This window comes from Hyperoodon ampullatus (assembly GCF_949752795.1).
Source record: "Hyperoodon ampullatus genome assembly, chromosome: 17".
Taxonomy (NCBI): domain Eukaryota; kingdom Metazoa; phylum Chordata; class Mammalia; order Artiodactyla; family Ziphiidae; genus Hyperoodon; species Hyperoodon ampullatus.
Window position 1 is genome coordinate 77,142,782 of NC_136930.1, and position 16,920 is coordinate 77,159,701.

Sequence of the window (16,920 nt, forward strand, 5' to 3'; positions counted from 1 at the left end):
ATGGATGCGGGTGCCTGAATTCGGAAGAGGTCCTTCTGGCTTTCAGAGGGAAGGGGTCTTGTGGGGATCCACAAGGGGCTTCTCTGCCAGAAGCCTTTTTTCTCAGACTTCCTCGGGTTTCCCACCAACATCTCCAGACCATCTTCCCAGGCTGGGGGCTCAGAAGGTATTCGCAGGGTCCCAGCTGTATCTGGGGTGGGGAAGGGCAGGAGACTTTGTGCCGAGACCCGGCTCCTCTCTCCGCTCTCGGCTGCCACTCCTTGTACCTCCTCACTTGCTCTCTGCCGGTGGATTACTCTGGTTTGGTCGTGTTTGTGGATTTTAGAACATTTTTGATCCTTTCGTCAGGTCAGGAGGGAGTGCGCCTGCTCCGCTCGCCTTGTTAACCTGGAGCTCGGGCACACCTGGTGTTGTCCTGCAGCCGCGTGGACCGCAGCGTGGAAGGGAGCACTGTGATCCATAAGCCCTCTCCCCACTAGCGGGGCCAACCGCGGAGGACCAAGCAGCCATCACCATCCGGTGAGCCTTCCGGAAGCTCCTGGCGAGAAAGGAGCAGGCCCGCCGTGAGCAGGACCACCAGGACTACCTGGAGCCGATGGAGAAGCTCCCGAGGCAGGTAAGGTCTACGGGGGTGGGCGTCGGAGTGGAGGCCTGACTGCAGGGCTGGGGGCGGGGACGCAGGGCTGGGGGCGGGGACGCAGGGTTAGGGCGGGGGGACGCAGGGCTGGGGGCGGGGAAGGAGGGCTCGGGGGCGCAAACTGCAGGGCTCCGGGCCCCGGACCCAGGGCTGGGGCGGTGACCGCACTGGGCCGCCCGCAGGCCTTCGTGGCCCTGATGCGGCGGGAGCAGGAGGCGGCCCGGCGGCAGTGGGAAGAAGCAGCGGCGGCAGGAGGAGCGGCAGCGCGGGGCGCGCCTGCTGGAGGCGGCCTTCGACGGGAACCTGGGAGAGATCCAGGCGGTCCTGCGGGAGGTGGGCGGCGGGTCGGCGGGCCCTGAGCTCGCGGCGCCGCTGACCGCCGCCCGGCGCAGGTGGACGCGCTGCTGAACCGCGAGGGCGTGAGCTGCGACGCGGCGCGGGCGGCGCGCCGGCTGCAGCGGCGCCTGGACCTGGTGGACTCCGAGTACAGCGGCGGCGGGCGGGCCGTGCTCAGTGAGCGCATCCAGCAGGGCGCCTTCGGCCGGACGCCGCTGTACCGACCGGCCTTCGGGGGCCACCTGAAGCCGTGGAGGTGCTTCTGAAGCTCGGAGCCGACCCCCGGGTGTATGCGGACGACGGACGCACCCCCGAGCAGGTGCGCGGGCGTGGGCAGAAGCCCCCGGGGCGCCTGCTCCCCCACCCCCAAAGCTGTCAGGAGCCTGGGGACCCCGCCCCGGCTGGTCCCGAACCTTCCAGGACCCAGAACCACCTGCAAGGCCTTTGCAGGCCCTTCCCCTCCCGAAGTCCTCGCTATGAGCCTTACCGGGCACACGCGATCAAGACCACAGCTCCCGGTGTCTGGGGGCGTCCTGTGGCCGGGGTTCTACTCACGGCCCTGGACCCTCAGCCCACCTTGGAAGCAGTGTTACCGTGGGAGGTGGAGAAACAGACTGGATCCTCGGGAGCCAGCGTGGGAGCTCTGGGGCATTGAGGGCAGCACTAGGACCGCCCACCTGGCCCCTCACTCAGAATTTCCACGTCTCTGAGAAAATTGAGCCCTAGGGCTCGGAGCCATGACCCTGCCCAAGGCAGCTCAGCCTGGCAGCTCCTCCGTGGCGCCCGGGAACGATGTCAAGGGGACTTTTCACAGGCCCTGGGCCAGGCTGGGGACACGGGCGCTTGGACTTCTCCCCGGCCCAGGAGGCCAGGTCAGACGAGGCTGACCCAGGGCCTGTGGGAGCAGCCGTGAAGCCGGATCACCTAATGCCACGGCCTTAGTTTCTTCAAATGAGCCTGACTGGAGTCTCGGGCCCTCGCCCGTCTCGGCCGCGTGTCCTTCCACCCCAGCCTGGAGAGCGGAGGTGTTGGCTGGAAAATGTGGGACTGGCCCGGGTCTGCTGCTGAGCCCCTGCTTCCACCCGGGGGTGCCAGGGCCTTTGCCACCTGGGGACCCCGCGTCCTGGGCGCCGCCTTCACCCCCAGCTGCCTCCTCAGGGTGCTGCTCCAGGCTCCCCCTTGTCCTGGAAGGCATCCCCTCTGCTCTTCTTGGCTTCTCCTCTTTAATAAGCAACAGGGCAAGCTTTAAAAGGCCAGCAGAGCCTTTGGCTTCAAACTCCTCCTGCTTCCTCCTCAAAGGAGCAAAATGTGAGGCTAGGAGGACCAAAGGGCCTGGCCATGGCCTCAGAGGGGCTGGAGCGAGGAGGGGGCACAGGGAGGCCCACCTCTCCGCGGGTCCATGTTGGGGCAGGCCCGGGCGGTGGGCACAGGGCATGAAGGCTGGAGAAGCATGCAGGCGGCCTTTGAGGGGTGCTGAGGAGGATGTCCAGCCCGCTGGTGCCTGAGGGGGGGGGGCAGGGGGCACTGAGACGGGCAGCACACTGGTGGGGGGGGTGGGCGGCGGGAGGCCACTGGCTGCAGGAGGGACAGTCTGGTGCTGGAGCAATTGGACGTCCACAGGCGAAGGAATGAACCTTCACCTAAACCTCACACCCTATACAAAATGAACTCAAAATGGATTAGGATTTAAATGCAAAATGTAAACTGTAAAACCTTTAGAAGAACACAGGAGAAAATCCTTGGGACCTATGGCTCGGTAAAGGGTTCTTAGACAAAAGCACAATCAATCGATAAAAGAAAAAAAAACCCCAACAAATTGAACTTCCTAAAAATGTAAAACTTTTGCTCTGCTGAAGCCCCTGTTAACAGGATGAAAAGACAAGCCACAGAGAGGGAGAAAATCCTTGCAGACCACATATCTGACAGAGGACCCATATTTATAATATACAAACCACTCAAAACTCAATGGTAAGTGATACGATCCAGTTATAAAGTGAGCAAAGGGCACGGAGAGAAATTTCACGGAAGAGGATATAATGACGCCAGTGAACACGAGCTGTTCAACCATCGCACCTGGTAGAAACGCTGAAATGGAAACCAGTGAGGATGGCACAGGGGGCAAAGAAGCCAATTCTCACCCAGCGCTCATGGGAACGGAAAGGGGTGCAGCTGCCCTGGAACACAGTGGGGCTGCGTCTGAAGAGACAGAACGTACATTTCCCATGGGACTCGGCACACACTGCTGGGCGTTCTGTCCCAGTAAAATGAGGACTGTGTCCACATAAAAGTGTGCACACGCATGTTCACGGCGGCTTTACTTGTAACAGCCCCAAACTGGAAGCAACCTGGATGTTCTTCAGTAGGTGAAAGGTTAAGCCAGCTCAGGCCAGTCCACACCTCAGAGCACTCCTCAGCTGTGAGAAGGAACTAGTGGTACAGCAACACCTGGACGGATCTCAAGGGCCTTTTGCCAAGTGAAAAAAGAGCACATCTCACAGGGTTACATACTGTCTGATTCCATTCACATAACATTTTCAAAATGACGAAATTACGGAGACGGAGGCCTAGATCAGTGCTTTGCGGGGTGGGAATAGGGGCAGGGAAGGAAAGGGGAGAGAGGTGATGTGACTAGAAGTGGTGACACAGAGGAGCGTTGTGGTGATGGGACAGGTCGCATCTTGACTGTGGTGGCGGGTACACAAATCTACACGTATGATAAAACTGCATGTAACTGTAGACGTACAAAGGGATACATGTAAAATTGTTGAAACAAGGTAAGTGGGGTCTGTGGATTGTACTATGTCCATATCCTGTTTTGTATATTGCACTATAGTTGTATAAGATGCCATCACTGGGGAAAACTTGTTAAGGGTACATGCAAATGCCTGTAAATCTGTAATTGTTTGCAAATAAAAGTTTAATAAAATTACCAGTCAAGCAAGGAAACAGGGAAATATAACCCATAGTGAAGAGCAAAGTCAATCAAAACTGACTCAGAAGTGACACAGATCACAGAATAAGTGGACAAGGGCATTAAAACTTACAGCTGTATCTCACACAGCACACCTCTACATCCACCTGTCTCTATTTTTATGTACATACTCCTAAACTTCTGAAAACTGCAATGCTGGAGGTGAAAAACACACTGGATGTGATTAATGGCTGATTAGACATTGAAAGAAAAATTAGTTAGTTAGAAGATACAGAAATAGAAATTATCCAAAACGAAACACAGAAAGAAGGTTGAAAAAAAATGAACAGAGATTTCTGCTTCTAGGATGGAATAAATGCAACCTGGTTTTTCCTTCCACCTGAAATACGACAACGAAACCCAGAGAGAATATATGAAACAATGGTTTTCAAGACACTGGGCATCAGGGAATAATCAGTGATCCCCAAGAGGCTGGAAATAAACTACGTGAGCCCAGCTAACCACCTTGAGAGCACTTCCAGGCTGTGGTGCAGGAAGGGGGAATCCAGGCAGAGCCTGGTCCATTTCCTGAGTTAAGGAGACAGGGTTCAGAGTCCAGGGATTCCAAGGCAGTCAGACTGCAAGTGCCAGAGAGAAGAGAGCTGCAAAGGGAAACAGCGTTTCAGAAATAATGCCATTTGCATCAATATGGATGGACCTAGAGATTGTCACACTGAGTGAAGTAAGTCAGACAGAGAAAGACAAATGATATTGCTTATATGTGGAATCTAAAAAAATAGTACAAATGAACTTATTTACAAAACAGAAATAGAGTCACAGATGTATACAGCAAACTTATGGTTACCAGCGGGGAAATGGGGGGAAGGATAAAGTGGGAGATTGGGATGGACATATACACACGACTATATATAAAAATAGATGACTCATAAGGACCGACCGCATAGCACAGGGAACTCTACTCAGTACTCTGTAATGGACTATATGGAAAAAGAATCTGGAAAAGAGTGGTTATGTGTATATGTATAACCGATGTACTTTGCTGTACACCTGAAACTAACACAACATTGTAAATCAACTATACTCCAAGAAAAATTTTAAAAAAGATAAAGAGCATTCCAGAGGTGTGTAGGGACCCCTTCGGGGATTCAGCTGAGTACTCAATGGCTCATGTGTGTGATGGAATGTCTCAGGGTTGGGGACAGAGCCATCTGTTAGGAGGGAAGGAAGCAGTGCCTAGCCTTTTCCCACCAGCCCAAGCAGGAAACCTCACAATCCATGTGGCACATAGAAGGATCTTGCCTCAGAGGAATAATTAGTCCTAGAGTAAATGCCGCTCTGGTACAGCCTCACCAATCTTAAAGCAAGACCCAAAGGATAAAACTTTCCAAGTAATTTAACTGTATCCCAAAACAAAATTCAAGAATACATATAGAGATACAAAATATACAGCTCCTAACAAGGCAAAATGTATATTGTCTGGCATCCAATTAAATATTACCAGACATACAAAGATGCATACAAATATGACCATAATGAGAAACTCAACTAATCAAGACAAACCCAGAACTGATGTGGATATTAGAATTAGCATAAAAGACATTTAAACAGCTATTTTAACTGTATTCCAGATGCTTGAAAAATTGAATAGAGACATGGAAGGTATAAAAAAATTAAATTCTAGAGGTAAAAATGACAGTGTCTGAGATGAAAAACAAACAAAAAACTATGGATGGGATTAATGTCAGATTAGACAGAACAGAGGTAAAGATTAGTGAATTTGAAGGCTTAACAATAGAAACTACTCCAAATAAAACCACACAGAGAAAAAGGAATTCCTCCAAACGAAAAGAGGATCAACGAACTGTGGGACAATTTCAGGAGGCCTCATATATATGTAATTGGAGTCTCCAAAGGAGAGAAGAAAGAAAGGACGGACTTCCCTGGTGGTGATGTGGTTAAGAACCTGCCTGCCAATGCAGGGGACATGGGTTTGAGCTCTGGTCCGGGAAGATCCCACATGCCGTGGAACAACCAAGCCCGTGCACCACAACTACTGAAGCCTGTGCGCCTAGAGCCTGTGCTCCGCAGCAAGAGAAGCCACCGCAGTGAGAAGCCCGTGCACCGCAATGAAGACCCAATGCAGCTGAAAATAAATAAATAAATAAATAAATTTATTTATTTATTTTTTAAAAAAGGAAACAGAAAAAAATACATATTTGTAGAAATAATAACCTTAAGGTTTCCAAATTTGATGAAAAGTATAAACCACATTCCCCAAATCTCAACAAACACCAAATTTCAACAAGAAAGCAGGAAGAAAAATCAGGCTAAAGCACAATTTGATAAAATTTCTCAAAGTCAGTGATAAAGAGAAAAATCTTAAGAGCAGCCAGAGGGGAAAAAAGACATGTTACAGACAGAAGAACAAAGATAAGGATTATGGCAGATTTCCTGTTGGAAACAATGCAAGTGAGGAGACAGTGGAGAGCATCTTTAATGGGACTGAAGGGGGAAAGAAATCTTGTCAACCTTGAGTTCTATACCCAGTGCATGTATCTGTCATAACTGAAGGCAAAATAAAGACATACCTTTCCAGACATACAAAAGCTGAATCAATCACCAGCAGACTCACACTATAAGAAATGTTAATGGAAGCCCTACCAATAGAAGGAAAGGGATGCCAGATGTGAATATGGATCCACTCAAAGACGTGAGGAACGTTAGAAAGGGTAACTACCTAGGTAAATATGAGATACGGCCTTATTACTTAAATTTATTGAAAAGGTAATTGAAGAAACAAAAATAATGGCAATATGTCATGGGATTTTATAACACATGTAGATACACATACTGAAAACTGCACAAATTATAGTTGTTTGGCTCAAATGTGTGACAAAAATATTATAAAGGTTGGCAGGGGGAAATGGAAATATACTGTGGAAGGTTCTTATACTCTATGTGAAGTGGTACAATATCATCTGAAAGTAGACTGTAATAAGTTATAGGTGTATATATACTGTAAACCCTAAAGTAAGCACTAAATATCAACAGTTATAGTTAATAAGGTAATAAAGGAGATACAATGGAATTCTAAAAAATATGCAATCAGAAAGGAGGCATAAAAAGAAGAAAAGGAAAATAAAGAACAGGGACTTCCCTGGTGGTCCAGTGGTTAAGATTCCACGCTCCCAGTGCAGGGGGACCCAGTTTGATCTGTGGTCAGGGAACTAGATCCTGCATGCCACAGCTAAAAGATCCCACATGCCACAACTAAAGATCCTGCATGCTACAACTAAAGATCCCGCATGCCGCAACTAAAGATCCTGCATGCCACAACAGAGCTCCCGGACGTGGCAACGAAGATCCCACGTGCTGCAACTAAGACCCGGCACCGCCAAATAAATAAATAAATAAATAAATAAATATTAAAAAAAAAAAAAAAAAAAGAACAGATGGAACCAGTAGAAAACAATAGCAAAGGGTAATTTTTAACTCAACTACATCAATAATCTCATTAAATGCAGATGGTCTAAACACCCCAATTAAAAGGCAGAGATTGTCATTCAGATTTTAAAAATCCAACTATAGGGACTTCCTCGGTGGTCCAGTGGTAAAGAATCCACCTTCCAATGCAGGGGACGCAGGTTCCGTCCCTGGTTGGGGAACTGAGATCCCACAGGCAGCAGGGCTACTAGGCCCGCGCGCCTCAACAAGAGAGCCCGCAGTGCCGCAAACTACAGAGCCCATGCACCTTGGAGCCTGCGTGCCACAACCAGAGAGAAAACCTGCAGGCCACAACTAGAGGGAAGCCCGAGTGCTGCAGCAAAGAGCCCACGCACCACAACGAGAAAGATCCCACATGCCTCAATGAAAGATCCTGCATGCTGCAACTAAGACCCGACGCAGCCAAAAGAAATAAAGATAAATTTTTTAAAAATCCAACTATATTCTGCCTATAAGAAACAAACTTAAAATATGGGAATTCCCTGGCGGTCCAGCGGTTAAGACTCTGCACTTCCACTGCAGGGGGCATGGGTTCGATCCCTGGTCGGAGAACTAAGATCCCACATGCCGTGCAGTGTGGCCAAAAAGTAAAAAAATATAAAATAAAATAAAATAGATACAGATAGGTGAAAATTAAAAGGATAGAACAAATATGCCAGTATAACACTAAATATAAGGAAGCTGAAATGACTACATTAACATCTGAAAAAGTAGACTTCAGAACGAAGAATATTACTGAGAATAAAAGAATCATTTCATAAGGACAATGGGATCATTTCATCAAGAGGACGTAAGAATCCTAAATGTTTCTGCAGCTACTAACAGAGCTTCCAAATACATGAAGCAAAAACTTACAGAACTACAAGGAGAACTAACTCCACAATTACAGTAGCAGATTTCAACATCCCTATCTCAATAATTGGTGAAACAAGTAGACAGAAAAATCAGTAACGATGTAGAAGAATTAAATAACTATCAATCATTATCTGTCCCTCCATCCATCGTCCCTTTATCGTTCATCTACCCATCTATCATTGTTTTCATAAGTTTATCCATTGAATACCATCTTTTTTCCCAGTACTTGACTTACTGTTTCATCGATTCACACATTTTCTCATTAACTTATGAATCATTTATTGATAAACCTGCCCGTCTATCCCCTCATTACGGTATCCACCTTAGCCTTACTACCATCTTAAGTCATCCTCATGCATTCATTTATTTAACTACTGTTAATTCACACATCTCTTCATCCGTGCATTCATACACACATTCATGCTGTTTACTTGAGAGAAAATTTCGAGAAAGCAGGGACTATGTTAGTTCACTCCACAGTTGTATTCTCCAATGTCATACATTTTGGTTGTCACATGAAAGGCACTCAAAAGTTGTGTTGAATGATTGAACTCACCCATCAATTCATCTGTCCATTTGCTCAACCAACCATCTTCTTATCTAAGTTATTCATCCATTAAATCCCTTCATCTAATAATTTTTCATGTATCAATTCATATTTCATCCACTCATTCAATTAATCCAAGAATCCTTCATTCTTTTATCATTTAATTCATTAACTTATTCATCTACTCATTATTTGTCCATTCATCAACTCATTCATAAAATCACCCATTACATTATTATTTTATCTGTTCACTCATTTAGTTTTCCATTTCTTCTACTTTCAAACTAACTTTGGCAAGTTTTTAAACTTATTTGAATATCAGCTTCCATATATTCATAAATGGGGCTAATAACAGTTCCTATATTTTGAAGAAGAATGAGACAATGAATGGAATTCTTTAGCACAATTCCTGGCACACACTGCTCAATAAGTGGTAGCTGTTATTCTTTTAAGTAGGTATTCACAGTTCCTTAAGTTAATAATTCATGGACCCATTCCTATGTTCACTCTTCCATTCATTTATCTGCTCCATCCATCCATTCCTCTCTCATCCTTGATTTTACACACCTTTGAGCTTTCCTTTCTAAAATACAAACCACGTACTGAACATTGTACAAATCAAAGTTGTGGCTTGATTAAATGATAAAGGAAATACTCCTGGATTAACCTCCTGAGTCAAGACATAAAATACTGGAGAACCCTATCCCTCCCTTCTGAGGACCCTGCTTTCTGTGGCCCCTTTATCACTCTGGGGTGGGGAGGTGGCGGGGGGGGACTTCAGAGGACCAGGAGTGGTGAGATTTGGGATGTGTGGCCCCAAGCGCTGTGTCCTGCAGAGTGAGGCCTGCAGGGAGACTGTGAAGGCAGGGAACTGCAGCCAGGGGCCTGCATGCAGTGGGCACAAGCAGGGAGCCCGGGGGGCCGGTGGCAGGGGTGTGGAGGGAGGAGGGCAGGAGAGGAAGGTGGAGGCCTGTGTGGTCTTGGCAGGGGGACTGCAAGGACCTCGGGGGCTTGGCTTTGGGGGGCGCGGAGGCATGATGGTCAACGCTTCGGGGCTCATCCCTGGCCAGCTGTGAGGGCCACATTTCTGTGAGTCGGTGTCCTTTTTTCTGAAGTGGGAGTGTAACAGCATCTCCTCCCCAGGTCAGGCAGAACACAGAACACACCCTGAGCTTTTGACCACTGTCCTCTGTTGCTAGGTGGCCTCGCTGGACACGGTGGTCAGCATGCTGCAGTCCTGGGACCTGAGCCTCACAGATGCCGTGCTCCAGAACATGGAGGTCCAGCGGCAGCGCCGGGGCCAGGAAACCAAGCAGCACAGGGAGGCGGAGGCCAAGTGGTGCTGAAGAGCGGGGTGGGGGTGGGGGGAGGCGGCCAGGAGCTCCTCTGACCCGCCTCCCCCCCACCCCAGCATGAACCTCAAAGTGCAACAGCTGCCCAAGGAGCAGCAAGTGTCACCAACAGGTGTGCAGCCAGCCCCCCGGAAGGAGCCGGTGGGAGGAAGGAGAGCTGGGTGCTGAGAGGCGCCCTGCGAGCCCCCCACCGGGTCCGGAGGGCTTCAGCCGGCCCCGCCCCCAACCGGCAGCAGGCCTACGTCGAGCTCAACCCGAGGACCGACGAGCACAGCAAGGGTTAACGGAGCGGCGCGGATATGGCCGAGCTCACTCGGCAGGTTGGCTACTCCCCCTCGGCCTGGACTCCCAAACCCGGGGTGTCACCTTCCAGCAGCCGCGTGGCGGGGGCGGGTCGGACCCCCTCCCAGCCCCTTCCTTAGGGGTCCCGGCTGCGCCCGGCAGGCAGGGGTGGGGGGTCCGGCCTTGCCCTGAGCAGAGCGTAGGGCCCCTCCTCCAGGCCGTCAAGGACGCGGAGGCCCAAGTGGACAGGCTCCGGTAGGAGGCCCAAAAGGCGGAGGAGACGCTGGCCCTGGCCAGGCTGGAGAGCGGGGGGCGGGCCCAGGAGGGTGGGCGGGGCTCGGGCTGGGGGCCAGAGGGGCCCGGGGAAGGGGATCGGGCGCCGAGCCCGCCGGTTGGCCCCCCACTTACATCCCCACAGGGGAGGAGGAGGCGCCCGGGCTGAAGTGTCATGTCACCGAGCTCCACGACGTGCTGTTGAAGGACGTGGGTGATCGCATTCGCGCTGACGGCAGGTCATTGGTCCCGGCCGGCGAGGGGCGAAGGATGAGCCGAGGCTTCGGGCGGACGGCGGTGACCTGGCGGCCACCCCCAGGTGGCCTCTTGTCATCGACCCTTTGGGCCAGGCGGCCACCTTCCAGCGCTACCAGGACACCAACTATGTGGACGCCGTGAACCCAGACCACCTGAGGCCGGAGAGGATCAGGCTGGCGCTGCTGGGGGCCCTCGGGTGAGGCTGGCGGAAGGCGGGAGGCCCCGGCCCTCCCCGCCCCACCCCCACCCCCCCGCCCTCCCCGCAGGTTCGGGAAGCCGCGGGTGTCCGACCTGCGTGAAGTGGACCTGTGCCCGGCGGCTGGAGGCGGTGCAGCCGGGCCTGGCGCAGGAGCTGCTGGGCCGCGGGCTGCTGGAGCGGGAGAGGTACCTGTCGCTGCTGCGGCAGAGCGATGGGCCCGAGTCCAGCCCCAGCCAGTGCCAGGAGGCGCGCCTGGGGCACTTCCACCTCTTCTTCGTCACCAAGGTTCGGTGGCCGCTGCGCCCCAGGGCGCTGGGTCCGCGAACGTGCACGTCCGCATCAGGGCTCTGGGCGTGCGCCCCAGCTGGGGGACCCCGGCCGGCGGGCCCCTTGGGGGCGGAGGAGGTGGGCCCGCTCAGTTCCTCCCGCTGTGGAGCGGTGCACAGTCGGGGCGACGTGGGAGCTCGTGGTCCCCGCACCGGCCCCCGATTTGGAGGAGCAGAAGGGGTGGGCGTTGGTATGCGGGCGGGTGGACAGACACACAGACTAGAGGTAAAACGTAGTCAATTTTATTCTCCTTAAACCACAAAATAGAGTCTTTGGTTGTACAAACATCACTAGTTACAGTCTCGCCAGGAGGTCCCGGCTGGGGAGGGGTCAGTTAGCGGCCAGAACTCCTGAGGGGACCTCTTTAAAATGCTAATGGCCGGGTTAAAAGACTCGAGGCAAGGGTGGTGTTGGAGCTGGCAGGGCCCCCACTCCAAGTCGGGGGAGGTACCCCGACCCTCTAGGAGGGCACCGGGCCCAGGCCCCGCCGCCCCGGCCGCACGGCACGGCGGCTGCTGCACAGGGCCACCTCCTCGGGGCCCACGGCGCCTGGAGAAGGCCTGCCCAGAAGCACCATGGCCACCTCTCCATCCTCCTCTGGCAGACCTGGCCGACGGGGGCAGGGAGTGAGCTGATGGGCCCCAGGCACCCTGGGAGCACCCGGGGCCGCGCCTGCCAACTCACCAGGGCTCGGAGATGGTTCCAAGGACCTCAGCTCCTCAGCAAAATCTGGGGACTGTGATGGGGAGAAGGGCTGCTCAGGGCTCCGCCCCAGACCTGCCTGAAACCACCCACCTGAGCCTGGGTGGGTCCTTGCTGAGCCCTGGCTGGAGGATGGGAGGTGGGTGGACAGGACTGGCCACAGAGAGACAGGGAGGGTACCAGAGGAGGGGACAGGGCTGGGTGACAGGCACAGCAGAAAGGTGGCAGGAGCTGGTCGGGCTGTCTTGCAGAAGGGCCAGGAGGGCCCGGTACCTGCATGTCATAGACAGGTCTGGAAGAGGGGAGGGCTGCGAACACCCTGTAGTCAAACTTCCTCCCAGACAAGGCCTTGAAAGGACAGCGTGAGGAGAGACGTAAAGAGCGTAAGAAGAAAGAGGGCTGGGGGAGTCTGGATCCCTGCCCCCCCACCAGGGGAGGAGTGCAGGGAAGGGTGACAGTCGTTGGTTCCTCACCAAGCGTCCCGGGGAGGTGCCGGTCTGGAGGCCGAGGTCTGGAGGGACAAGAAGTGGACGTCGGGAGAGGTCCGCGCCGCAGGCCGAGCCCCCCGCCTCCCCACGACGCACAGACCTTCCAAGGGGGTGGGTGACGGGGTGGGCGCGGGCGAGCGGGCCTCGGCCAGGCGCTCCAGAGGCCCCCGCGTGCTTCGGCCCTCCTGAGACTTGCTGAGGACCATCTGTGCGCGGAGGGCGTCCTGTTCCAGAGACTTCATCCTGCGGGCAGGGGAGCGGAGGGCGGGCTGGGCAGGGTCGGAGGGCGGGGGAGGGGGAGGGGAGGGGAGGGGCGGGAGCAGCGCGCGGGGCGGGGCCTCACCTGGCCGCCCTCCACAGTGCGCGCTTCTCGGCCTCCAGGGCGCGGCGCTCCGCCGGGGACAGGGTCCGCTCGGGCGCAGGCAGCTCCGGGCTCTGCACGCGCAGCCGCTCCTGGTGGCGCCGCTCGGCCTTGGCCGTCCGCACCGGGGCGCCGCCTCCCTGCGGCGGGGGAGACGCGGGGCCAAGCCTGGGCCGGGCGACAGGAGAGCCGGGTGGAGGGGCGCCGCGCGGGCGGAGAGGGGGGAGGGGAGACGCTGGGGGGCGGCCCCTCCCCCCTCTCACCCTGCGGCGGGGCCCCGGCCGGCCCAGGGCGGCTCCTCCTCGGGCTCCTCGTCCTCCGGGGCCTCGCCTTCCGGGCGCCCCGCGTCCGCCGCGTCCCCGGCCGCCTCGCGCAGCATCTGCGTCCTCTTCTGTTGCAGCTTTCGGGCTGGGGGAGGGGCGGGGCGGGGCGGGGCGGGTCAGGTCAGGCCACGAGCCCGTGCTCCCCTCCCCGACCCCCCCCCAACCCAGTCGGCTGCTTACCTTCCTCCTCCTGCATCTTCCGCAGGTCGTCGGCACCCACCAGCGACACGCGCTTAGGGGGGCCCCCGGTCTGGGGCACCCGCACCTCCAGCTCGAAGTACTTCTGCCGCTCGCGGAAGGACAGCTGCTCCGGAGAGGCCGTGGGCCCAGGCGTGGGGGGCTGGGGAGAGCACGCCCTGAGAGCCGGTCCCTCGGGTCTCGCACCCCGGCAGGAACACGCAGCAGGGGACCGGTGGGCCGCCCACCACCTACCTGGGCAGGGGCCTCCAGGGGCGGGTGCAGGCCGGGCACAGCAGCGAAGGTCCTATACGCCTGCTTCACGTTGGCTGGCAGCTCGTCAGGGGAGGGCGGGGAGGGGGGCTGGCGGACGGGGCGCAGTGAGCTGCGTGGTGACAGCTGTCCCGGCTGCAGCCACCACCCCTCCCACCACCAGCTGTGCTTGCTGGCTGCCTCCCCTCCCGCCCGCCCCCACGGGTCAGGGCACTCACGGATTGGGGATCACCTCTGCCCCTGAGGGCCGGGGAGCCCCTTGGCCAGGCCTGAGCCACTGGCTGGATCACCCCAGGCTTTGTCTGCAAAGGGCAGGTGCAGGGGCCAGAAGGAGGAATCGGTCCAGGGGAGGGGATGTGAGGATGGCGGGGGGGACGGGGAAAAAAGAGAGAGATGGAGCCAAGGTGGGTGGCTGGGTGGGTGTCCAGGGTGTGAGGCCAACACTCGCCCATCTGCTGTGTCGGGAAGGGGCGGAGGCTGGGAGCTGGGCTCCAAGCTGGCACTTCCAGTGCCCACCCCTACCCTGCCCCCAGGCGAGAGGGAGGTGCCCACGGACCGGCCCTCCCCCTGCAGCAGACCCGGGGAGCCTCTGCAAGCAGGGGGGGGTGGGGGCAGGGCCAAGCTGGCCCCAGGGGCTCCCAGACGGGAGGACGGATGGGGGTGAGGCCGCCCTGACCACCCACAGCCCATCTGCCCAGGGAAGCCACAGGAGCTCCCCAGCCCCACGCCACCCAGCTCTGCCAGGAAGGGGCCCACAGGCTGTGTCCTCGAGAGTGACGGATGGCAGCTGGGGGGAGGCGCTACCCCCTGGCAACCGCCTTCCCAGAGGAGGGGGCTCTGCAGGCAGCACCCCCCTGGAGTCTGCCACCCCCCCACCCCCGTGTGCACTCACCTGCTGGTGGCCAGGCGAACAGGGGGCCTCAGTCATCTTCCCGCCGCTTGCCCCAGACGGTACCTGGAAGAGCCGAGTGGTGGGTGGGATGAGGGCTGGGCAGGGCTGGGGCCCCACAAGGAGGACCTGGGGGGTGGGGTGCTTGCTTTGGTCGCAGAGGCTGGTCCTCAGCTCCCTGACCTGACCAGCCCAGGGAACATCCCGAGACAGGCGGGCTTTCCCCACAGCGGGGCCACCCACCCTCCCCATGAGCCTCAGAGATCCATGAGCCAGGGAGGCCCCGACTCCTGCCAGGCAGCCACCCTGTAGCTGTGCCCCTTTTGGTCCGAGGACACTGGGCTCCCACCCATCCTGGGGACTTCCTGCCCTTGCCTGTTTGTGGCCAAGGGAGGGAGGGTCTTCACAAAGGCCCCGAGCAGGCTCCCTCAGCCCCCAGGCCCCACTCGGCCTCTCACCCAGCGCAGCCTCCCCACTGCAACTCCTGGACCCTCCTCCCAACCACTCACGGTCAGTCCTGTGGGGTCTCCCAGCAGCAGCTGGTGGGGCACACCCTCGGGGAGGGGTTATTTCTAGCTTTGGGGAGGGGAATGAGAACCACATGCCTGCCGTCCAGCGTCCCCTCCCCCAGCTGGGAGTGCTGGGCCTCCTCGCCAACCATGGCCTCTGGGGCTCCCGCAGCTGCTCCAGCCTGTTCTCCCCACCGTGGCTGGTGCCCGATCCCACCCTGACCACTCCGGTGGCCTCAAGCTGCCCCTGCCTCTGGCCCTGGCCCAAGCCCTCTCTCTGGGCCCACACAGCCCCTCTGCCCAGCCTGCCTGGTGAGTCTGAGGGCAAGAGAAGGGTTGGGGCGGAGGCCAAGGGCCTTCTCAGAAGCTGGCCCTGCCGCGCCGCACCTCACGTCCTGGGCTCTAAGGAGGGGCCAGAAGCATCAGAAGCATCTGCTTCACGGCTTGGTTCACGGATTCAGGAGGACGAGACACGTGCCAGGCTGGGAGGTGGCGCTCCAGCTTGGGCGCCCTGGCCAGTCCCCTCCTCCAGCCCCTGGGCCACGTGAGGGCCCTCCGCAGGCCTCAGCCCTCCCCCTGGGGGCAGCCGCCTGACAGCCCTGCCCTGCAAGGGTCTCAGGCGGAGGGAAGGAGGTTAAGACAGGGGCAGGACTGACGGACAGGTAAGCAGACAGAGGCCAGGACTGGGGTGTGACAACCAGGGACTGACCCTCTGCACACTGCCGGCGCTGGGTGTGGCGGCCAGGGCACGGCAGTCCAGCGTCAGGCTCTCCAGGCTCCGACCCTGGGGAGCAGATGGACACAGGGCTACCGGGGGCTGCGCCTGCCGCCGAGTGTGGGGCGGGCAGCTGCGAGGGGGCGGGGTGGGCAGCCAGAGCTCGGAGCCATGGGCCTGTGTGCGGAGAAGCCCACCGTGCAGGGCAGGGACAACCCGGACACTCACCACGGCCTCCGGCCCCCACTGTGGGGTCTGTCCAGGCAGCTCCTTCTCCTGTGAGCAGAGACAGTGGTCAGGACTGACGGCCTTAGGCTCCCGAGCCCTGGGGCTGCTGGCTGCCGGCGGTTCTGACCTTGCCGGGGCCCTCGGGGCTCAGCTCCCGGTCGATGGAGGAGATGCTTTCCAGGCTGTTCCGGCGGCCAATGCCCGCTGCAAAGGGGTTGGCGATGATGCCTGGGGACACCTGCGGGAGGGGCGGGCTGAGTGACCACGCAAACCTGAGGTGGCCTCTGGGGGCGGACTGTGTGAGCAGCGCCGCCGCCCACTCAGGACACCATGCCATCATCCTTTCTGTGACTCGGGGCACCCACAGGTCACGTCTGTACACTGCGTGCACCAGAGGATGTTCTGATGCAGGGCAGGATTCCCAGGCAGTGACGCTGGGCCACGGGGCAGAAAAGGCTGGCCACATAACAGTCACCCCGGGGAGCAAAGAACTGACAACAAGGTGGCGGGGGTGGGGGGTGATGCAGCAACGTGCCTGACGGCACAGAGCGGGACTGAGGCGGAAGTCCAAGTGGCAAGGGGGACAACACTGGTTCTCACATCAGAGAAGTCTGTCGGATACGGAAGAGCTGACCCGTGGTGCTGACTGGAATGAGCGATCAAGGCGTGATGCGACCACACGCTCCTCCAGAATTACAGAGAATCGCGGATGCACACGTGCCTACATTCACAGGTGTGATTCCAGCCACTGAG

General features: G+C 56.8%; 2 protein-coding genes across 2 annotated transcripts in view; one reads left to right on the forward strand and one right to left on the reverse strand.

Moving 5' to 3' along the window:
* IQANK1 (IQ motif and ankyrin repeat containing 1) lies at nt 1-11,757 on the forward strand (the record flags this gene model as incomplete). Its single annotated transcript, XM_079722171.1, is given in 15 exon segments — nt 1-10; nt 480-520; nt 524-616; nt 820-878; nt 880-970; nt 1,030-1,213; nt 1,216-1,292; nt 10,011-10,150; nt 10,223-10,261; nt 10,263-10,701; nt 10,705-10,771; nt 10,864-10,957; nt 11,038-11,172; nt 11,243-11,284; nt 11,286-11,757. Coding segments are annotated over 15 exon segments (1,983 nt in total).
* SCRIB (scribble planar cell polarity protein) overlaps nt 11,723-16,920 on the reverse strand; it is a gene marked incomplete at its 5' end in the record, with an annotated part of 21,434 nt that continues 16,236 nt past the window's right edge. Inside the window, 14 exons of the mRNA XM_079722274.1 lie at nt 11,723-12,108; nt 12,187-12,238; nt 12,478-12,552; nt 12,678-12,715; nt 12,793-12,935; nt 13,036-13,221; nt 13,317-13,461; nt 13,557-13,716; nt 13,809-13,916; nt 14,045-14,128; nt 14,719-14,781; nt 15,934-16,008; nt 16,168-16,215; nt 16,295-16,405. Coding sequence (XP_079578400.1) covers nt 11,963-12,108; nt 12,187-12,238; nt 12,478-12,552; nt 12,678-12,715; nt 12,793-12,935; nt 13,036-13,221; nt 13,317-13,461; nt 13,557-13,716; nt 13,809-13,916; nt 14,045-14,128; nt 14,719-14,781; nt 15,934-16,008; nt 16,168-16,215; nt 16,295-16,405 — 1,434 coding nt within the window. The 3' untranslated portion in view covers nt 11,723-11,962. The remainder of the gene's footprint in view (nt 12,109-12,186; nt 12,239-12,477; nt 12,553-12,677; nt 12,716-12,792; nt 12,936-13,035; nt 13,222-13,316; nt 13,462-13,556; nt 13,717-13,808; nt 13,917-14,044; nt 14,129-14,718; nt 14,782-15,933; nt 16,009-16,167; nt 16,216-16,294; nt 16,406-16,920) is intronic.